Source organism: Dendrobates tinctorius, unplaced genomic scaffold (genome assembly GCF_039654945.1).
Source record: "Dendrobates tinctorius isolate UK_male_01 unplaced genomic scaffold, ASM3965494v1 ptg000003l, whole genome shotgun sequence".
NCBI classification, from domain to species: Eukaryota; Metazoa; Chordata; class Amphibia; order Anura; family Dendrobatidae; genus Dendrobates; species Dendrobates tinctorius.
Window position 1 is genome coordinate 55,912,980 of NW_027361671.1, and position 23,775 is coordinate 55,936,754.

Sequence of the window (23,775 nt, forward strand, 5' to 3'; positions counted from 1 at the left end):
TCTTTGAAAATTCTTGGAGAACAGGAGAAGTCCCAGAAGACTGGAGAAGAGCAAATGTTGTTCCTATCTTCAAAAAGGGGAAGAAGGTGGACCCAGGCAACTATAGGCCGGTGAGTCTGACTTCTATACCAGGAAAGATCTTTGAACAAATTATTAAACAACATGTATGTCAGTACCTGGATAAGAATGAAGTGACTAAACAGAGTCAGCATGAGTTTGTAACTAATAAGTCATGTCAGACTAACTTAATTTCCTTCTATGACGGAATCACTGATTGGGTGGATCAAGGAAATGCTGTAGATATAGTATATCTTGACTTCAGCAAAGCATTTGACAAAGTATCTCATACAATCCTTATTGAAAAAATGGCTAAGTATGGAATGGACAAGGCAACTGTTAGGTGGATTCATAACTGACTTAGTGATCGGACCCAAAGAGTGGTCGTAAATGGCTGCACATCCAGTTGGAAGAATGTCTCAAGTGGGGTACCACAGGGCTCTGTCCAGGGCCCTGTATTGTTCAACATCTTTATCAACGATTTAGATGAAGGAATTGAGGGTAAACTGATTAATTTGCTGATGACACAAAGCTAGGAGGGATAGCTAATACTAGAGAAGAGAGAGAAAGGATTCAAAAAGATATAAATGAACTGGAGAAGTGGGCAGCAACTAACAGAATGGTTTTTTAAGGGGAAAAATGCAAAGTACTACATCTGGGCAATAAAAATGAAAAAAGCATATACAGAATGGGAGGAATAGGCCTAAGCAACAGCACATGTGAAAAAGATTTGGGTATACTAATAGATCACAGACTGAATATGAGTCAACAGTGTGATGCAGCAGCAAAAAAGGCAAATGCAATTCTAGGATGTATTAACAGAAGCATACAGTCTAGATCACGTGAAGTCATTATTTCCCTCTACTCCTCTTTGGTCAGACCTCATCTGGAATATTGTGTCCAGTTTTGGGCACCACATTTTAAAAAAGACATCAACAAACTGGAGCAAGTTCAGAAAAGAGCGACCAGAATGGTGAGCGGTCTGCAAACCCTGTCTTATGAGGAAAGGTTGCAGGATTTGGGATTGTTTAGTTTGCAAAAGAGATGACAGAGGAGACTTAATAGCTGTCTACAAATATCAAAAGGGCTGTCACATTGTAGAAGGATCAACTTTATTCTCATTTGCACAAGGAAAGACTAGAATCAATGGGATGAAAATGAATGGGAGGAGACACAGATTAGATATTAGAAAAAACTTTTTGACAGTTAGAGTGATCAATGAGTGGAACAAGCTGCCACGAGAAGTGGCGAGTTCTCCTTCAATGGAAGTCTTCAAACAGAGGCTGGACAGACATCTGACTGGGATGATTTAGCGAATCCTGCTTTGAGCAGGGGGTTGGACCAGATGGCCCAGGAGGTCCCTTCCAACTCTACGATTCTATGAATGATCTATAAAAAGGCCTACATTTAAAGATTGCCTAAAATATAAATGAAATGTGCAAACATAATAAATATAGATGTCAGTTTTTACGTTTAAAAATTAAAATGGGTTGACGCAAAAGTTTGGGCACCATTGGAGATTTGTGTGCTCAGATAACTTTGATCAGATCTTAATTCTTATTAGGGTCATGGCTAGTTCACTATTATTGTTGGGAAACGACAAGTGATGCAAATTTCCCAGTATTATAAAAACCCAGTCTCCTCTAACTTTTTGAGAAAAAACAGCAGCCACGAGTTTTTCTAAGGCCTGTTTCACACTTCCGTTGTTGGCGGATAGCTGAAGATGAAAAGTGCAGCAAATTTAAAGCGACCACGGTCTAGAGGGGGGGAGAGAGAGAGGGGGGGAGAGAGAGAGGGGGGGAGAGAGAGAGGGGGGGAGAGAGAGAGGGGGAGAGAGAGAGGGGGGGAGAGAGAGAGGGGGAGAGAGAGAGGGGGAGAGAGAGAGGGGGAGAGAGGGAGGGGGAGAGAGGGAGAGGGAGAGAGAGAGAGGAGGAGAGCAGAGAGGGAGAGGGGAGAGGGAGAGAGAGGGAGAGGGGGAGAGAGATTTTTTTGCAGCTCCCGGAATGGCATTTCATGGTTAAAATGCTTTCCGGAGTGAAGCTTCCGGGCATGCGCACATAAAAATGACGGACCGTCAAGGAAAAAAAACGTTGCAGGGTCCGTCTCATCCGGGAGACGCTAAAATCTTGGCGGATCCGTCCAAAAACGGGTGGGACGGACGACCGTCAGTCAAGATCCGCCACTAATGTAAGTCTATGGGGGGAAAAAACGGATCCGTCCCTTTTTTGGCGGATCCGTTTTTTTTCGAAAATTGGTGGATTTTGACTGACGTCAAAATACGGAAGTGTGAAACAGGCCTAAGCAGCTACCTAGCCCTCTGAAAATGGTGGAGGCCCACAAAGCAGAAGGACATAAGAAGATAGCAAAGCGTTTTCAAGTTGCCCTTTTCTCAGTTTGAAATGTAATTAAGAAATGGCACTTAACAGGAACAGTGGAAATTAAGTTAATGTCTGAAAGACCAAGTAAAATTTCAATGAGTTGCTCGTAAGATTGCTAGGCAAATCAGAACGCCCAATTGACGGAAAATGATCTTAAGAAAGATTTAGCAGACTCTGGAGTTGTGCTACATTGTTCCACTGTTCAGAAACCCCTCCACAAATATGGCCTTCATGGAAGAGTCATCATAAGAAAACCTCTCCTGTGTCCTCACCATAAAATTCAATGTTAGTAGTATGCAAAAGAACATCTAAACAAGCCTGAAGCATTTTGGAAACAAGTCCTATGGACAGAGGAGGTTAAAATGGAATTCTTTGACCACAATGATCATGGGCATGTGTGGAGAAAAAAGGGTACAAAATTTCAGGAAAAGAACATCTTGCTAACCATTAAGCATGGGGATGGATCAACCATGCTTTGGGGTTGTGTTGCAGTCAATGGCACAGGTAACATTTCACAGGTAGAATGCACAATGGATTCCATTAAATTTCAACAAAATTCTTGATGGAAACATAACACAATCTGTAAAAAATCTGAAGTTGAAAAATAAGAGGACGGCTTCTACAAATGGATAATGATCCTAAACACTCATCAAAAGCCACAATAGACTACCTCAAAGGCGCAAGATGAAGGCTTTCAATGGCCCTCACAGTCCCCTTATCTGAACATTATTGAAAATCTGTGGCTAGACCTCAAAATAACAGAGCATGCAAGTTAACAGAGCAGGAAGAATTTTCCAAGGAGGAATGGATGAATATCTCTTAAAGCATTGAAATACCCTTGGATGGCTCCAAAAAGTTTACAAGCTTTCATACTGTGAAAAGCAGGTGCCACTTGTTACTAACCATGCAGGTTTTAAAAAGTAAAAAAAAAAAAAAACCACATTTCCCTAAATACAAAGTAAATGTGTCATCTTTAATTTTAGGTCTTTGAGAGATCATTTCATCTTCAACTTGCTTAACGGTTCATAATAACAGTAATTTTGACCAGGGGTGCCCAAACTTTTACATGCCACTGTAACAGCTTTGGGGACCACTTTATGTAAAGTGTAAAATCCCTTAAAACACCTTAGAGTGAACCTGTCACCAGGTTTGGCCGATATAAGATACAGCCACCACCTTTCAGGACTTATCTACAACATTCTATAATGCTGTAGATAACCTCCAGATCGGACTTGAAAGATAAGAAAAATACGTTTTATTATACTCACCCGGGTCCGGTCTGATGGGCGTCGCAGGTCCGGCGCCTCCCATTGTCTTATGATCACCGTCGTCCTGCTTGTTTCATGGCTCCCCAGCATCATGCTCCTGCGCAGGCGTACTTTTCTCCCCTCTTGAAGGCAGAGCAAAGTATTGCAGTGTGAAGGCGCCGGGAAAGGTCAGAGAAGCCGAGTGCCTGCGCACTGCAGTACTTTACTATGACTCAACACGGCAGATCAGTACGCCTGCGCAGGAGCACGGTGCGGAGGAGAGACTGTGGATGATGCAGGGACGCGTCATCCACATGAAGCAAGCAGGATGGCGGTGATCGTAAGAAGATGGGAGGCGCTGGACCCGGACCTGCAACACTCATCGGACCAGACCGTTCCCCGGGTGAGTATAATAAAAGTTATTTTTTTTTCTTTCAGGTCGGATCGAGGGCTTATCTACAGCATTATAGAATCCTGTGTATAAGCCCTGAAAGGCAGTGGCCGTATCTTATAGCGGGCAAACCTGGTGACTGGTTCCCTTTAACACAATCAGCTTTACCATACTCTGCAGTCAGACTTTTTTGCATAAAACATGGCAGCTTTAGTACGTTACACCAAATCCAACATGCACCAATATCTGCCCCTATACCACAAATGTTTCTTAAGGCCGAGTTCACACGTGGCGTTTTTTTGCATTTCCGCGGCGGTTTTAAACGCGCGATTTTGCCGTGAAAAATAAGCATCCCATGCATTCCTATGGGATTCCGCAATGCTGTGCTAATGCTGCGGTTTTTACAGCGGCGGAATCGCTTCGCGGTAAAAAAAACGCAGCATGCTCATTAATTTTGCGGAATCGCGGCGATCCCGCACCCATAGGATTGCATTGTTCCGCTTACTTCCGTCTGACGCCCCCGGAAGAAGAAAACTGTGAAACGCGCGTCGGGGTAGTGAGACGCCACCACTACATATTACCAGGTATAAATTCATTCCTTTTAGGAAATGTTTAATATTTACTTTGTATCACTTGATACGTATAATTTATCTTATTGAGAATAAGCATATGACTATGGGGTTAATATAGCTGGGCTCCGTTTTATATAAGGATTGATTTCCTGGTATATATACACCTTTTCAAATACAAATTATATCTACCATAATTGTTTGGCTTAACAATATATTGTGTACCTTGAAATTGATGGTTATAAATAAGCACACTTAGGCATATGATTTTATAGCCAAGTGTGTGTGTGTGTATATATATATATATATATATATATATATATATATATATATATATATATATATATATATATATATATATATATATAAGAGAGAAAATATATATATTTTTTTCCTGTGAATTCATTTCTTATGTACTTTTGTTTGCCAAAATTTACACTGATGGTGGTTAATTGATTTGCGGTGACGTCTCATTTTTGGAGACATCTTGTTTCATTTTATTGTGCATGTCTTTTTTAAAAATATATTGAAATAAATCTCATTTTAATGGAACGCTTCTATCTGGAGTTCATTTACTCTGGTTTGTGATATACGTGTGAACTTAGCCTAAAGGGAATCTGTCACCTACTTTTGGCGGGCAATTTAAATGAGGTCGGTCCGGTCCGATGGGCGGTGTTTCCGATCTTTGCCGCCTCCCCATCCTTGGCCACCGTCTGCAGTTTTTTAATGAATAGGTGTCCGCCATTTTTTGCACGTGCGCTAAGCATTCTTGGCTCGCGCACGCGCAGTATGCTTTGCCCAGCTGCGGGCAAAGCTGAAAAGCTTGACTGCGCATGCGCCAGTTAACTAAGCCCCGGAAGTATTTTGCTGTGTTCCGGGGCCTAGTTAACCGGTTCATGCGCAGTCAGGCTTTTCAGCTTTGCCCACAGTTGGGCAAAGCATACTGCGCGAGCCAAGAATGCTTAGCGCACGTGCGAAAAATGGCGGACACCTACACCTATTCATGAAAAAACTGCGGACGTCGGCCAAGTATGGGGAGGCGGCAAAGATCAGAAACACGGCCCATCGGACCGGACCGACCTCATTTAAATTACCCGCCAAAAGTAGGTGACAGATTCCCTTTAAAAGCAAGTGATTGTCTTCTATCCAAACTGCCAGGAGTTCAAGAGCAGCTTTGCAGGTAAAAGAGGTATTCACATCTTCAATATCCTATCCCAATATGTAGTAGGTGTAATATTATTATTATTGTTATATTATAATAATATTATTAAATAATATTAGCAAATACCTCCAAACAGAAATGTAGTATAGTTCTTCTGATTCGCTAGGTCCCTTACCCCATGTGCACGGCATTGCAGTAACTTAGGTATCCATGGTTACAGCCAATAACATCTAACTCACTATATCAGTAGCTGCAATAATGGATACCTAAGATACTGCAATGCCCTGCACATGGGGTAAGTGACATAGCAAATCAGAATTATTAGTACACCTACTACATATTGGAATAGTATCTTGGAGATGGGAATACCCCTTTAAAATAACTATGGGGCTGTCTAACGAATGCCAATCCTGCCACCGTTACCCTCCCCGTCTGAAAGACTGACCACCAGGGCTGTGGAGTCGGTAAGCCACAGTTGCGACTCCGACTCCTGGATTTTATCAGGCTCCGGCTCCGACTCCTTCATAAATGGCCAATTCATAACAACAAATTTACTGTTGTAAAATATTAAACATCGTGCTTATTCAGTTTCTCACTATCATATAAGTAATCAGACCACTTAGAGCAAAAACTACATTTATTAGAATACAATTAGAATATAGCAAATAACTTTTATAAACTTTTCTAAACTGTAAGTAAATATGCAATAAACACTTTTATGCAGTTAATAAGAAGAAATCTATAAATTTGTCCTCAGAAAAAGTATTGCCTCTGTCAGATCCTCCTTCATGGATGCCCTCAAATCTGATCTAATTATTTTGAGAGCAGAGAACAACCTCTCTACACTAACTTGTGTTGGTGGCAAAGCAGTAACCACTCGGGCAACATCTCTGACAAAGTCAGGATACAGAGGAATCGCTTGTTGCACTGTTATTTTTGATGAACGGTCAAATTTCTCAATTTCTTTTAGTGCACATGAAAAATTCTGCTGAAATGTACTGGCTGTGTTCCTTGATGGGGATGACTCTTCTATGCGGGAACGCTTTGCACGGTCCTTGTGATCCAAATATTTTTCGAAATTAAATTCATCAGTTGATGATGAGGGTTTAGATGTGGCAGGACGACCAAATTCTTCTTGTTCCTCCTGACTGTTCTGCAACCCTTTCATCCTTACTGCTATTTCAAGCAGAGCTTCTTTTCCTTTACTTAGCTGTTGATCATCTAGAAGAATCCGATGCATTGGGTCTACATAAACAGCTGCCAAAAGAATGTTATTTTGTAATAGTAGCTCCTCTCTCCGTTTCATTGATGTAGCAATGCCACTTGCAATTAACCCTCCTCTTTGGGACAGGCGAAACATCAGGTTCTTCCACTCCTTTAAGAAAATACCTGAAGTCCTCTGCTTGTAATTTTTTAGTCACTGTAAATGGGTGCTCTAGCAATTTTCCAGCTCAGTCACCTGATTCCACTGACTTTCATTTAGCGTCAGTTGAGGGTTAGCCATGTCTACAAGAAAGGTTTTCAGTTCAACCAAGCGCTGAATCATTAAGTAAGTACTGCCCCATCGTGTGGCTTGATCAATAATTGCCCCTTTTCCAGCACATCTCTTCAAAATTGAGTCAACTTTAGGGGTTCTGGCAACAGTAGCCAATTTTCTCACCTTGCCAATCAGTGCAGCAGCATGTCCTTCTTGCAGACTGTCTCTTATAGCCAGCTGTAGCGTATGCACAACACAGCGCATGTGATGAATGAAAGAACATATTGACACAGTTTCAACAAAATCATCTAAACTATCATGTTGCTGTTCATCTGAAGCAACTTCAGTTTGCTCCTCAGTTACAATACTGTGTTCCTCTATTTCAAACATTTCTGTGTCTGTGGACCCAGAATGTTCTTCTAGCTGCTGGTCACCATCATTACTCTCATTCATTAGCTTAATAGTACTTATCATATTTGAAGCATTGTCAGTTACGACAGAAAGAACTTGCTCTTTTTTAAGTTCATAGTCTTGCAGAACCTTTTCCACCAAGACCTGGAGAAACTCACTGGTGTGATGAGCTTTGGTGTCTTTTACTGCCAATGTCTTGGTAACTATTTCATTTTTGTCACAAACAAATCGGACATTATTGGCAAGATAGTTCACTCTGTGACGTGTGCAGGCATCCATTTTAAGAAACAGAAAGCGTCCCTTGAGAGTTTTTTTAAGTTCTTCCTTTTGTTTAAAAGCTTCTTCGATTACCAATTTTCTAATACTCTCTCTCTCCAGAGAAACACCAAGCTTGCGGGCCATTTCCCCATTCAAACACATAAAAGCTGGTCGTGAAAATAATGAAATAGGCACACTATCCTTTACAAGCTCTATGATCTGTTTTTTAAATGTATCTACTGTCATTGTCACAGTAACTTTGTCACTGACAAAATATCTTGCAACTGATGGCTGCAAAGTTCTCTGCTCCTTTGTTTGGCTGGAAGAGCTGGGCACTGGTTCATTGGTTTGGATGCAGTCTCTCTCATCCACTGCTTTCAGTACTTCTGGATGAAAGCGCTGTACATGTCTCTTTAGATTAGAAGCTCTGGTAGGAGCATTTTTATCTTTGCCTGAATATGCACTCATCTTGGCTTCACAGCATTTGTTTTCGTCTGGATCATTTGTCATACACTGACAGACAATGTTTTCTATCTTGAGCGATGGTGAAATGTTCAAATACAGCTGATTTAATGTGATGCTTCTTTGACATTCTCAGGTTTTTAATTCTGCTTTCACAATCCAAATGACAATTGTTTTTCCTAAAAACAATTGTACAAAATTATTGCCAGGTCGTACAACTGATATAGTGGTCAGTAATACTGTTATTATTCCTCATGTATTCACAGTTAACTGATGCAAAGTTTGTTGAAAGGATAATACTTCTTACAGTCTTCCTCTTCTGAGTAGCAGGCAGCTGTGAGAAGCTTGGAAGACGCACACCTAGTATGATCTAGTCTAGAGGAGGAGCTTTACTACTAAGAATTTGCAACACATTTTCACTTTCAGTTTCATACATTATAAGTAGGGGGGTTGGGGCAGCATGAGGTTAGCCAAGTATAAGATTAGATAAGGGCAGTGGAGAACAGTGACACACAAGAAGTAAGAAATGTCTCTATCTCCAGCAGAACTGCTTATCACTGTTGTTCATAGTTTGATAGAACATATATATTTGAGTAACATTTATAAAATTCAGATGAAAGTTCAATTATGAAATATTAATACATTTTTTTTAAAGCTGGAGTCGGTACATTTCTACCGACTCCGACCAAAACTAACTCCGACTCCACAGCCCTGCTGACCACAGAAGTTTTTATGTTATAGATTCCTGCTGCTTTCAACCAATGTAATGACACAGATTCTTACTTAGAATCGTAGAGTTGGAAGGGACCTCCTGGGCCATCTGGTCCAACCCCCTGCTCAAAGCAGGATTCGCTAAATCATCCCAGTCAGATGTCTGTCCAGCCTCTGTTTGAAGACTTCTATTGAAGGAGAACTCCCCACTTCTCGTGGCAGCCTGTTCCACTCATTGATCACTCTGTCAAAAAGTTTTTTCTAATATCTAATCTGTGTCTCCTCCCATTCAGTTTCATCCCATTGCTTCTAGTCTTTCCTTGTGCAAATGAGAATAAAGATGATCCTTCTACAATGTGACAGCCCTTTAGATATTTGTAGACAGCTATTAAGTCTCCTCTGTCTTCTCTTTTGCAAACTAAACAATCCCAAATCCTGCAACCTTTCCTCATAAGACAGGGTTTGCAGACCGCTCACCATTCTGGTTGCTCTTTTCTGAACTTGCTCCAGTTTGTTGATGTCTTTTTTAAAATGTGGTGCCCAAAACTGGACACAATATTCCAGATGAGGTCTGACCAAAGAGGAGTAGAGGGAAATAATGACTTCACGTGATCTAGACTGTATGCTTCTGTTAATACATCCTAGAATGGCATTTGCCTTTTTTGATGCTGCATCACACTGTTGACTCATATTCAGTCTGTGATCTATTAGTATACCCAAGTCTTTTTCACATGTGCTGTTGCTTAGCCCTATTCCTCCCATTCTGTATATGCTTTTTTCATTTTTATTGCCCAGATGTAGTACTTTGCATTTTTCCCCTGTTAAAAACCATTCTGTTAGTTGCTGCCCACTTCTCCAGTTTATTTAAATCTTTTTGAATCCTCTCTCTCTCTTCTCTAGTATTAGCTATCCCTCCTAGCTTTGTGTCATCAGCAAATTTAATCAGTTTACCCTCAATTCCGTCATCTAAATCGTTGATAAAGATGTTAAACAATACAGGGCCCAGGACAGAGCCCTGTGGTACCCCACTTGAGACATTCTTCCAAATGGATGTGCAGCCATTTACGACCACTCTTTGGGTCCGATCACTAAGCCAGTTATGAATCCACCTAACAGTTGCCTTGTCCATTCCATACTTAGCCATTTTTTCAATAAGGATTGTATGAGATGCTTTGTCAAATGCTTTGCTGAAGTCAAGATATACTATATCTACAGCATTTCCTTGATCCACCCAATCAGTGATTCCGTCATAGAAGGAAATTAAGTTAGTCTGACATGACTTATTAGTTACAAACCCATGCTGACTATTTAATCACTTCATTCTTATCCAGGTACTGACATACATGTTGTTTAATAATTTGTTCAAAGATCTTTCCTGGTATAGAAGTCAGACTCACCGGCCTATAGTTGCCTGGGTCCACCTTCTTCCCCTTTTTGAAGATAGGAACAACATTTGCTCTTCTCCAGTCTTCTGGGACTTCTCCTGTTCTCCAAGAATTTTCAAAGATTATGGAGAGGGGTTCAAAAATTTCTTCTGCTATCTCCTTCAGTACTCTGGGGTGTAATTCATCTGGACCTGGAGACTTGAATTCATTTAGGTTAGCTAAGTGCTTCCTCACTATCTTTCTGTTTATAGATATCCTGGATTCTTCTATTCCCTTAATAGGACAGTGAAGAACAGTTGATATTACATTTCCTTTCTGAGAGAAAACAGATGCAAAATAGGAAATTAAAAGTTCAGCGCTCAATATCCTGTCTTATCATTTCATCATTTTCATCCTGTAAAAATCCTATAGCATCTTTGACTTTTCTTTTACTTTTGACATATCCCCAAAATCCTTTATTATTGCTTTTGACATCTCTTGCAAGCCTCAATTCATTGTCAGCTTTACTAATCTGATTTGTGCCCTGCAGGTTCTGCAGACAGAATTATATTCTTCTTTAGATATGCCTCCCTCTTTCCATTTTATAAACGTTTTTTTCTTCCTTTTTAGCATGTGCTTAAGTTTTGTGTTCATCCATCCTGGTTTCCTTAAATGCTTCCTATTCTTCCCTCTTTTTGGAATTGTTAACAATTGTGCTTTGAGAATTTCATTTTTCAAGATTTCCCATCCTTCCTGGACATTTTTGTCTTTAAGGATATCCAGCCATTGGATCCCTCCAATTCTCTTTCTGAATCCCTTAAAATCTGCCTTTCTGAAATCTAACCTTGACGTCTGAGTCTTCACAGGTCTTCCTCCTCTAGTTATCCAAAATTCTAAAATAGCATGGTCGCTACCTCCTAGGGTCCCAGCCACTTTTACCTCCTCAACCATTCCCTCCCTGTTTATAAGGATTAGATCCAAGGTAGCAGTTCCCCTTGTTTTCTCCCCTACCTTTTGGAAGATAAAGTTGTCAGCAAGAGAGGATAAGAATTTCCTTGACCTGTTAGTTTTGCCTGAGAGAGATTCCCAACAAGTGTCTGGATAGTTGAAATCTCCCATGACAACTATGTCATATTTTTTGGAGAACTTGGCCATTTGATGCATAAAGAGTTCATCCATATCTTCAGCTTGCACAGGCGGCCTGTAGTAAATGCCTACAATGGTGTCCTTTCCATTGTTCTGTCCTTGTATTCTTACCCAAATAGTTTCCACAGAACTCACAGTCTCTGAAGCTTCAATCTCTGTGCAGATATACGCGTTTCTAGCATACAATGCGACACCTCCTCCTCGTTTATCAAGCCTGTTTCTTGCAAATAAGTTGTTTCCTTCTAGTCTTGTATTCCAATCATGTGTATTGTCCCACCAAGTTTCAGTGATTCCAAAGACATCATATTTCTTTTCCTGTGTTAGCAGTTCCAATTCTCCTTGTTTGTTGCCCATGCTTTGTGCATTAGTGTAGAAACATTTTAGTTTGTGATTGGTTTCTCTTTCTCCAATATTTTTATTAATTAGATTCTTTTGTCTTTGTTCTTCCTTTCCACTTCTAATAGCAGAGTTCTCAATAGCATTTGTCAGGTGTATGGCTTTTTCTGGTCTTTTGCTTCCCTTCCCATGTTGTTCTAGTTTAAAGCTCTCCTTACAAGTGTAGCAAGGCGACTTCCAAATACATGTTTTCCAGTCTTCATAAGGTGCACCCCATCTCTAGCAAGTAGTCCATCGTATAGGTAATTCACTCCGTGATCCAGAAATCCAAATCGTTGCTGACGGCACCATCGACGTAGCCAGTTGTTCACCTGCAGAATCTTATTCCACCTCCTTGTTCCATGGCCATCCACTGGGAGGATGGAAGAGAAGACCACCTGCGCTCCCAGTTCTTTCACTTTCTGGCCTAAGTTTTCAAAGTCTCTGCAGATGGTTTCCAGGTCGTTTCTTGCGGTGTCATTTGTCCCCACATGTAGTAGCACATGACACATGAGCTGAAATAATTCTCCACAGCGTGTGGCCAAATATGCATTAAAATGTGTCTACCGCTACACGACGGAAACGGTCTCTAACTGGAGATATACTATTAAAGGGAATCTGTCACCTATTTTTCGCCCATCAGCAGCCGGCACCGACATCAGGGGCTTATCTACAGCATTCTGTAATGCCAGACCGCAACACCCATCGGACCAAGGTGCCGGCAACTGACAGGCGAATAGGTGACAGATTCCCTTTAAATTTTTATTTGCAAAAGCAAGCCCATAAACAAGTTATTGTAAAACGCCACACAGCAGGAGTTTTAGGAGATGTCACACCATGACTTATAAGAACAAAACAGGAGACTGATACAGCAATGCATTTATATCAGAAGACTGTCAAAACAATTTGAAGTCAAAATTTTTTTTTTAAGGTAATGCAGAGTTGTACAGAATTTTAAGCAACTTTTAGCATTTACTCGCCAATTTCAAGCAGCTATGCTGAAATGAGAGGCGCTGGAGAAGAGCCAGGGTGCAACTGGGAGTGACTATGCTAGCCTGTCAAATTCATGGAAAGTGGCGGCATTTCTTAGGCAAAAAACTTTGCTCCAGTCTCTGATCGGAGTAACATTTCTAGCAAGGTGCATGCCTCTTAGTGAATTGGAGCCTCTTATTCCTACACACCCCTCACCAAGCCTGGCGTACGAAACACTAATCTTAACGAAATCAGGACCCTAATGTTTCCCAAAAGGGATTTGAAAACACGGAGAAAATTTCTTGGACACAGCAGTGTTGACAAATTGGGATGGTCACTGAAAGGTGTGGTAAGATTGTGACTAGGCAGCAGACGGCAAGAAGTCTTCTAGTGATATCACCCAAACATGTCCAACTAGTGCTGACAACAGAAGAGCACCCACCAAATAGCAGCCATGGGTAGAAACTGTAGCAAAGGGGCTGTGGGAGTTTCTCCTTTAAAGTTTCAAAGGGCTGTCTGAGACGTAACAATTAAAGCACCCCTCCCTCCAGCAGTGTTCAGCGCTAGTGTGGTGCTTCTAATCTAAGGTCACTGCCCATAGTATTGTACTTACCAGTTCCCGCCTTCACCTTCTATTGCCACTGCTTTGGTAGCGCAGCACAATCTTGTGACTGTAACTTCTGAATAGCCAGAAATCAGAAGTTATGTCACAAGCGCTCAATGCAAGTCTGTAGAGACAGAACAAGGATCTCATAGACTTGCATTGAAAAAGTGACCTCAGACTCCCTCCTGAAAACAATGGAGCACTAGGGAAGGTCACAAACTTCTGGAGACTGACTGCAACGACAGCGATGTGAAGACAGCGGCGGGCAAGTATAAGGGTACCGTTACACTTAGCGATGCACCAGCGATCCCTACAACGATATGGATCGTTGGTGCATCGTTAAGTGGTCGCTAGTGAGCTGCCACACAGGTAGATCTCACCAGGGAAATCGCTGGGGTCGGGGTCGCTACTTACTTGTCAGACGCGGCAATCCTGACGTCCTCCCGCCCGCGTCCACGCGTCGCTCGTCGGCACCACAGGAAGCCCAGCAGGAAGCGCCTGACGAGAAATGATCCAGGACCTTCTCGCACGACCAGCGATAATCAGCGGGGGAGCCGGTCGGAGGCAAGTATCACATGTAGTGATATCGCTAGCAATATTGCTGCTACGTCACAAAATCGGTGACTTTACAGCGATATTGCTAGCGATATCGCTATGTTTAACGGGGGCTTAAGACATTACAGGCCAGGTAGAGACCGTAGATTAGAAGGACCAGTGTGCGCTAAAAAAATAAATAAAGTGCTGGAGAGGTGCTTTAATGACCAGATAGCTCATCAATAGGAGATTGGGGAAGAGATGAAATAAGTTTTGCAAGAAGAAAACAGCAGTACTCGTCAGAGGCTGCTAAACAATGTACGGAGCTGCGGAGTTCTCGCCAGCACATCATTTCTATCTGGTCGATAACAGCTGGTTATTGGGGATGAGGAGTGGAAGGTGGTCTGGTTTTCGGACCCCTGCAAATTTTGACTGTTGGAACTTTATCCAGTAACTTAATGTATCGGTTAAAAACAGGTGAAAGTAAGAACTCCAAAGTCTGTCTTCCTAGTTTCATCCAATTTAATGGCCAAGTCTGATCTACACAAAAGGATGAGAATCGGACACGTTCTGGGTTTTCTGGATCAGAGACACGGACCCGTTTTTTAAAACTGATGTGTGTAAGCATCAATAGAACGCTATAGGTCAGTGTGCTGGCAAAGAAAAAAAAAAAACGGACTGCACTAGGATGTGTCGCACGTGTAAACGGAGCCTTATTTTGATTTTTTTAACATTGATAAATAATACATGATCATTCACTCTCTGCGGAAAAATTGCTGCAACATCTAAAAGATGGTCTATCGTACTGAAACTTTGTACGGTAAACTAATGTTTTACAACAGGTGTTGAAAATGTCCACTGTTCGCTTCGATGCACGCCGGCACGTGCCGTTCCATATTGTTGAGTGTATTCTGCGGTAAGTCTGGGGTCATAGCCTGAATTTCTCGCTATATTTTCTCTCAGAGTGAATGCAATGTTTGCGCCTTGTTTCTGTACAACAGACCATTCAAATGGCAATAGAAGGAAAAAAATCTAGCGGTGTTAAATCAGAACAATGACTCTGCATGGGGAATGCAACATGCCTGTCTCCTGAGAAAGATTGTACAATTCATGTGGAGATGCCACATCTTTAATGGGTTCCTTAGACATTTTCAGATGTCCTCCGTCATGCCTGTCCAGTAATGTTCTTGCACATTGCAGCTTATTCACTGATGACAGAATCCACGGTTTGCACAGCGGATCTCGTAGTGGAGACAAGTCGGCGAGACCACTTGGCACGAGGACGTTTCTCGTCGCTGAGGTTCACTGCCCTCTCACTTGTCATGAACCAAGGTGTGTACAGCCCAAATATCAGTACAGTTGACAAGTTCTTTTAAAAGTCACAGCAATTTTCCCGGGTAAAGTAGTGAGTGAATCACCCTGTACAATGATTGGTAGCCAAGTGGATTTGGATTAGCATACTGAGACAAGTCCGACGGATCAGCCTTAAGCGGGAGTCACACATAGCAATCTCGTTAGCAAGATCGCTGCTGAGTCACAACTTGTGTGACAACAGCGATCTCACCAGCGAGAGATCGCTGTGTGTGACAGCGATAAGCGACCGGCCCCCCTGCCGGTATCGCTGATCGCTACAAGAAACCTCTGGACATATTTTTTGTCGCTGGTATCCGGCTGGCCAGCACGGATCGCTGCGTGCGACAGGCGGGAGACCAGCGATCAGCTGTAAAAAAGAAATATTGTTATTCTCACCTTCCGACGTCCCGCGCAGCCATCCTGCCTCTCTCCACGCTCCCGGTCCCAGTGATCCTTTGCACGAATGACCGTGAGACATCGCACTGCCGCGAGACCGTGACATTCTCGCGGTCATTCTCGCAAAGGATTACTGGGACCGGGAGCGTGGAGAGAGGCGGGACGGCTGCGCGGAAAGTCGGAAGGTGAGAATAACAATATTTTTTATTTTAATTCTATTTTTTTTACAGGGATATGGCATCAGCGCTAACGAACACAGCGATGCCGCTCGCTCGGCATCGCTGTGCTGATCGCTGGTGAAGTTGTCTGTTCGACAGCTCACCAGCGATCACATAGTGACTTACCAGCGATCCTGACACGTTGATATCGTTGTCGGGATCGCTGGTAAGTCGCTATGTGTGACTCCAGCTTTACACTGAAGACAAACAAATCACTGCCAGGAGCACCACAACGCCAGCTCATCAACTCAACCACACACGGCAAAAGCCTATAGGGTCACCCACAAAAAGAGAAGGAAAAATCGATCATTCATACCAATTCTAACTTCTCATTAAATCTGAACCTCAAAACCAAGGTAAAATATAGTCGGTACAGCATTAATAGGAGGACATGACATACAGCACCTCACCTTCCAAGTGGATTAATTACAGAACTGAACTTTCCAGTCTGACAGGCGGAGTGCCTAAATTTTAATAAATAAAACATACACAAAGGACTCGATGCATCAAAGCTTTCAACGCCAGAATTCTGGAGTTAAAGCTTTGAAAAGTCGCAACATTTTGGAGCAACACAGCTTTCTACCAAAATTTTGTGGATTTTGACAATTTCTATCAGCATCGACGAGATGGGTAGAGCGACAGGCTCTAGTCAAAATTCATGATGAGTGGCAGTGTTCACTGCAACACCAATCTTACTCCAGTAGGGACTGGATTAAGGCTTGGGGTGAGGCGCACACAGCAGTGTACACTGCTCATCCGACACTCCTGATTTATGAAGCAGTATGTGTGTCATGAATCAGGAGCGCCTGACTGCAGTACACCCCCATTGGGCCCAAAAATCAAACAACGGTAGCAAAAAGAAGGCTAATGGCAGTCTCCTGCACATCGCGGCCAAATTCTCTTATATACAAACCTCAAAAGCAGCTTGACACAATGTCGTACAGAATATTTTTTTTTTCCTACAACACTGAAGTGATTCTTTGGCACATCAAACTAAACAAGCCTAGATATAATTACTAAGAAATAGATGTAGACTGCTGTCACAGACACTGGCTGGGACCATCGCTTAACGCGCTCCCTGAGTACTCTTAAAAATGTAACCCTCAACTAAATACTCACTGTAAAGTATGAAAATGATATGAGCCAGCCAAATGGGGCTATGGTGCCATGGAAGGATCACTTTACAGGGAATCTGTCAGCAAGATCACCACCTCCTGAACTGTTTATATAGGCATGATGATCAGTGAAAGAAACGCGTTGTTACTACAATATATGCACCATCCATTACCTGAAGCTGGATAAAACACTTTTTCCAACATGCATGAGGCATTAAGATACAAGTGATGGGTCGATGTGCTTAACGTCAGGTGCTGATCAAGAAATCTACAGACGCTGCGTAGCTCAGCACTTTCTTCGCCTCTGTGCACTAAGATGCCTTGCTGAGGGCACTGGCACTAGCGTTCCACTGCGCATGCGCCACTCAGCCTCGCTGTATGCCTGCACACACCAAGTGACCTCATTGCTTTTCTTCCACGGTCTGCAACAGTTCATGTAAAGGACATGCCTACATCTGTGCATATGTTGTTTCTTTTTATTGTGAAGCAAACAAAAAGGCAAGATAACTGAAAACTTCAGTGTGCATAACTATTCACCCCCCTAATATCAGTACTTTGCAGAGCCCCTTTTGTGGAAGTTACAGCTGCATAACACTTTAGATACAGTGCATTTACGGAACATACATTTCAATATTCCAACATTTCGTATTTTAAAATAATTTTTCAAGGTAAAGAATTCTAATTACTGAGATAATGACTTTGGGGTTTTCATTGGCTGTAAGCCATAATCACCAACATTAACAGAAATAAACACATGAAATAGATCACTCTGTTTGTAAAGACTCTATATAGGAGTTTCACTTTTTGTATTGAATAACTAAAATTAACTTTTTGATATTCTAATTTTGTGAGATGCACCTGTAAGTCTATGAGCTTTCCACATCTTGCTACTGAGATTTTTGCCCATTCCTCAAGGCAAAACTGCTCCAGCTCCTTCAAGTTAGATGGTTTCCTCTGGAGAACAGCAATTTTAAAGTCTGACCAGTTTCACCTTAAAATACTCCAGTGTGGCTTTAGCTGTATGCTTTGGGTCATTGTCTTATTCAAAAGTGAACATTCCTTCCAGTCTCAAATCACTGACTGACAAACCGGTTTGCTCAAGGATATCCCTATATTTCACATCATCCAACTTCCCCTTGACTCAGACCATTTTTCCTGTCCCTGTGGCTGAAAAACATCCCCACAGCATAATGCTGCCACCACTGTGTTTCACTGTAGGGATGGTGTGCTTGGGCTGATGAGCGGTGTTGGTTTGGCGCCAGACATAGCGTTTACCCTGATGGCCAAAATGTTCAATTTTGGTCTCATCTCACCACAGCACCTTCCCTCCATACATTTGGGCAGTCTCCCACGTCTTTTGGCAAACTCAAAACATGCCTTACAATTTTTTTTTGTGTGTAAGAAAAGGCTTTTTCTGCCCTCTCTTCCATAAAGGCCACCTCTATGGAGTGCATGGCTTATTGTGGTTGTATGGACAGATACTCCAGTCTCTGTATGGGAACTATGCAACTCCTTCAGGGTTAACTTTGGTCTCCGTCCTGCCTCTTTGATTAATGCCCTCCTTGCAGTGGCTGTGAGTTTTGGTGGGCGACCCTCTCTTGGTTTGTTGTGATATCATGCTTCCATTTGATAATGGATTTGATGGTGCTCCAGGGGATCATCAGAGATTGGGATATTTTTTTTCTTTAATAACCCAACACCTTTATCCCTGACTTGTTTGGAGACATCCTTTGTTTTCATGGTGTTGTTTGGTTAGTGATGCCTCTTATTTAATGGTGTTGCAGCCTCTGTGGCCTTTCAGAAATAGTGTATATATACTGACAGACCATGTGACACATATTGCACATTGGTGGACTTCCTTTCACTAAGCAGGTGACTTTATGAAGACAGTTGCTTGCACCAGAAATTTTTAGGGAATTCATAGGAAAAGGGGTGAATACATATGCACATGCCAATGTTTATTTATTGATCCCATAAATATAATTTAGGTCTATTTTTCTCACTTCACCAACTTAGACTATTTAGTACTGATGCATCACACACAAAATCGGATTACAAAAATATTTAAACACAGCACAGGATTTAATGTAACACAATACGTGAAAAGCCAAGAGGGTGAATATTTTTTCACCTACATGAGCCACATAAACAGTTGATCTTGCTCATGAGCACATAACATACACATTAGGCCGGGGTCACCCTTACGAGAAACTTGCACCTCAATACCCGGCACTGCCGCCGGCACTCGGACCGTTGCACTCAGCTGCATAGAAACACATGCAGCTGCACACTCCGACCTCAAGTGCCGGCGGCAGTGCCAGGTATTGAGGTGCGAGACTCGCGTGAGTTTCTCGTAAGTGTGACCCCGGCCTTACTCTGATCTCCGTGCAGTGCTAAACACAGCCAAGGGGCCTCTGCAATACATCCCATAGTCATAAGGGGTTATCCGGCACCTGACACTTCCCTACTGAGAGGTAATGGCGCTACTAATGCAGGGGGCCAAGAAATGCTACAAGTATTGGACACCAGCGAGACACCCGTGTACAAGACCTTGGAAGAAGCTGATGGACGCCATGCCAGTAGTGTCCCTTACCGCCCAATGCAGAAGTCAGACACACTGAATGACCCAACTGTAGGGGAGGAACACTCGGACTAGAGAAAAACGTGGAGTGAAATTTACCTGGAATTCCAGCGTACACTTGGTGCCCTGAATGATGTCTTCATAGAAGCACTGCTTGGCGTTATCGGGAAGCTCAAAGGTAATTTCAGAGGCAGTGGCACAACCCAGAATAAGCAGGAATAAAGATAGCAAGGAGCCGACCCTGGAGACATTTACCAGACACTGCAGCATCTTCACGTTATTACTGGCCACAATCCACAGAGACAATCACCACCTACAAGGAGCCAAGAAATGAGAAAATAAAAAGATATATTAAATAACATGTTGGACTTCACACTCTTCACAATCCTATCTGATAAATGGTAGGCGCTATTCATACACTATGCATCGGAAGAACATTTCTGTGAGCTCCAAGCCCCGAGTGCAGTGTCCTCCGATGTCACTCTGGCTGCACCCCTGTATTACACCGTGTGCCAAAGTCATGATAACCAGTGTGGTGGCCATCGAATTACAGGCTAAAGTCGGCCATTCTCATACGACAGCGCACGGCAGAATGAGCTCTAGGCTGTCAGTTATCTCCCCTGACTCACCGTTCACACAAATCACACAGACCAAGTCTTCATGTGTTTTCAATGGGGAGAGCGGAGAAAGCTGCTACAAACGTTGGATGTAAGCCACTGAATGGGTGCCCTTACACAGCTGCTCTTCTATTGAGAAGCCGCACGTGTCTAGTTGGCGTGTGACAGCAAATCACATACATGTGGTCATATAGGGCAATCATGCACATCCTGCAGACTTTTGTCCCAAGCATGGACAACCCTTTGAGGCTACTGCCAGATGTTCTTTGCGAAAATTGTGTAATTAGGGCCCTGTATGAGATTGGATCCTTTCAGCACATATCCGGGAAACTTTTCCCAATAGTTGTATTTGGTTAAGACGCCCATGCTTAGTACTTACAGAATCAAACCCCTTTCTTGGCCTCACAAAGCTCCACCTGGTATGGCTAAAGGTTCCATACACTGTGAAGTCATCCAAAGCAGCAGATGACTTGTCTACTGGGGCTTGTTGGGAATGTTGTGTGTCATCACTCGATGTGTCTGGCAGCAGCTTAAGGTACTGTCACACTTAGCGATGTACCAGCGATCCCGACCAGCGATATGACGCGGTCAGGATCTCTGGTGCATCACTAAGTGGTCGCTAGTGAGCTGTCACACAGGCAGATCTCACCAGCGACATCGCTGGGGACGGGGGTCGCTACTTACCTGTCACACCAGGCGATCCTGCGTCCTCCCGCCTGGCTCCACGCTCGTCTCTCCACAGGAAGCTGACGACGAGAAACAGTCCAGGACGTTCTCGCGCGATCAGCGATAACCAGCGGGGGAGCAGGTCGTAGGTAAGTATCAGACACAGCGATATCGCTAGCAATATCGCTATAACGTCACAAGTTATAGCGATATCGCTTAGTGAGACAGGCCCTTTACTCTACTCATATAAAACATCTTCAACCCATAGGAGCGACGCGCGCAGATGCACGGGGGTCAGGAACTAACAATTCCACTGAACAGCACTGCCATTCAGTAAGGTGACAATTCACCAAGGGGCATTTACCCTGCACGAATATTGGGAACAGACGTCATTATTTCCTGGTAATCATACGGTGTAAGCAGGCGGACAATCACCCACCAACAAATCACTTAATGGGTGTCATCTTTTACCTTGCATGCTTCTATATGGTGTCATCCTAATGACGTCCCAATGTACACCCCTGACCGATACTACAAAAGGCGCTAGACAAGCCGTGTACAGCCATATTCACACTCGGGGACGGCTATATGTATGGAGCTGAGGCTACGGACCCCCATACACACGTGCAGCCGGCCATGTGTACAAGGGGCATAATTCCGCAATGGATCCAACGTCTCTACACACAGGTGCAGCGGGCGGGTCTGGGGGTCTCTGGGAAACTATACGCCCATGCCCTGCCCTACATACAGACACTGGCACATCCTGAGGGCGGCACATGTCTCCTCATGGGAAGTAGGCCATAATATAGCTCAGCAGGCCGAGATCTACAGGGGTCCATCTGCTGGAGCCCCCACAGTCAGCGGATGGGGGGCAGCGCTGCACACAGCACAGTGCTGAGGACCCATTACAGAGGCTGCTATACACCACCTAACAATGCCAGATAATGACACCCAGCTGACAGCAGGAGCTTGCTCTGGCCCGCCACAGGCCGGTTCCCCCCTGCACCTCCTGTACGAGTCCCCGCAGTAATCCGTGCACATGGCCGGCGCCCGCACTGCGGCCACCACAGCTCCCGGCCCTGCACGGTGCCCCCCGGGGAGGTCCCAGCGCCGGCTCTCACTCACCCCGGCCGGGTCCCGGATGTAGAGGACAAGCAGCTCCTGTAAGCGTGGCAGATGCGGAGGAGGAGGCTCGGGACGAAGGAGCCTACAAAGCGGAAACCGGTGACTGCTGCCCCGGAAACAACCGCGCAATGTCTACGTGTAGGTCAGGGAGTGAGGAGGAGGCGGGAGCGGTCTCCATGGCGGCGGCCACTGTGCCTGCTGTGCTATGGGCGGGAGGGAATACCGAGGAGTCTGGTCGCCCTGGTCTACACAGCCACCCAGAGCTTAGTGCTGGGTTTTGGGGCTTGTAAAGAATAAACCTCAGAACTATGGAGGACTGAGGAAACACGGGTCAGAGGCCACAGTTATATATAAATGTATTATGCTAGGCTGACCTGGCCCAGACCCTCATGTGCCCCCGCAAAGGACAGGTCCAGAGAGTGCCCCTAGTGACACAGGACAGGGAGAGTGCCACTAGTGACAGAGGACAGGGAGAGTGACACAGGACAGGGAGAGTGCCCCTAGTGACACAGGACAGGTCCAGAGAGTGCCCCTAGTGACAGAGGACAGGGAGAGTGCCCCTAGTGACACAGGACAGGGAGAGTGCCCCTAGTGACACAGGACAGGGAGAGTGCCCCTAGTGACACAGGACAGGGAGAGTGCCCTAGTGACACAGGACAGGTCCAGAGAGTGCCCCTAGTGACACAGGACAGGGAGAGTGCCCCTAGTGACAGAGGACAGGGAGAGTGCCCCTAGTGACAGAGGACAGGGAGAGTGCCACTAGTGACACAGGACAGGGAGAGTGCCCCTAGTGACAAAGGACAGGGAGAGTGCCCCTAGTGACACAGGACAGGGAGAGTGCCCTAGTGACACAGGACAGGTCCAGAGAGTGCCCCTAGTGACAGAGGACAGGGAGAGTGCCCCTAGTGACAGAGGACAGGGAGAGTGCCCCTAGTGACAGAGGACAGGGAGAGTGCCCCTAGTGACAGAGGACAGGGAGAGTGCCCCTAGTGACAGAGGACAGGGAGAGTGCCCCTAGTGACAGGACAGGGAGAGTGCCCCTAGTGACAGACAACAGGGAGAGTGCCCCTAGTGACACAGGACAGGTCCAGAGAGTACCCCTAGTGACACAGAACAGGGAGAGTGCCCCTAGTGACACAGGACAGGTCCAGAGAGTACCCCTAGTGACACAGAACAGGGAGAGTGCCCCTAGTGACACATGACAGGGAGAGTGCCCCTAGTGACACAGGACAGGTCCAGAGAGTACCCCTAGTGACACAGAACAGGGAGAGTGCCCCTAGTGACACAGGACAGGTCCAGAGAGTACCCCTAGTGACACAGAACAGGGAGAGTGCCCCTAGTGACACATGACAGGGAGAGTGCCCCTAGTGACAGAGGACAGGGAGAGTGCCCCTAGTGACAGAGGACAGGGAGAGTGCCCCTAGTGACAGAGGACAGGGAGAGTGCCCCTAGTGATAGAGGACAGGGAGAGTGCCCCTAGTGATAGAGGACAGGGAGAGTGCCCCTAGTGAAAGAGGACAGGGAGAGTGCCCCTAGTGACACAGGACAGGGAGAGTGCCCCTAGTGACACAGGACAGGGAGAGTGC

At 44.3% G+C, this 23,775-nt stretch overlaps 1 protein-coding gene across 1 annotated transcript in view; it reads right to left on the reverse strand.

Moving 5' to 3' along the window:
- TMED7 (transmembrane p24 trafficking protein 7) overlaps positions 1–22,406 on the reverse strand; it is a 28,783-nt gene extending 6,377 nt beyond the window's left edge. The window contains exons 1-2 of the mRNA XM_073552898.1: positions 22,190–22,406; positions 19,881–20,094 (exon numbers count right to left, since the gene is read on the reverse strand). Coding sequence (XP_073408999.1) covers positions 19,881–20,051 — 171 coding nt within the window. The 5' untranslated portion in view covers positions 20,052–20,094; positions 22,190–22,406. The remainder of the gene's footprint in view (positions 1–19,880; positions 20,095–22,189) is intronic.
- Positions 22,407–23,775: the final 1,369 nt, after the last annotated feature.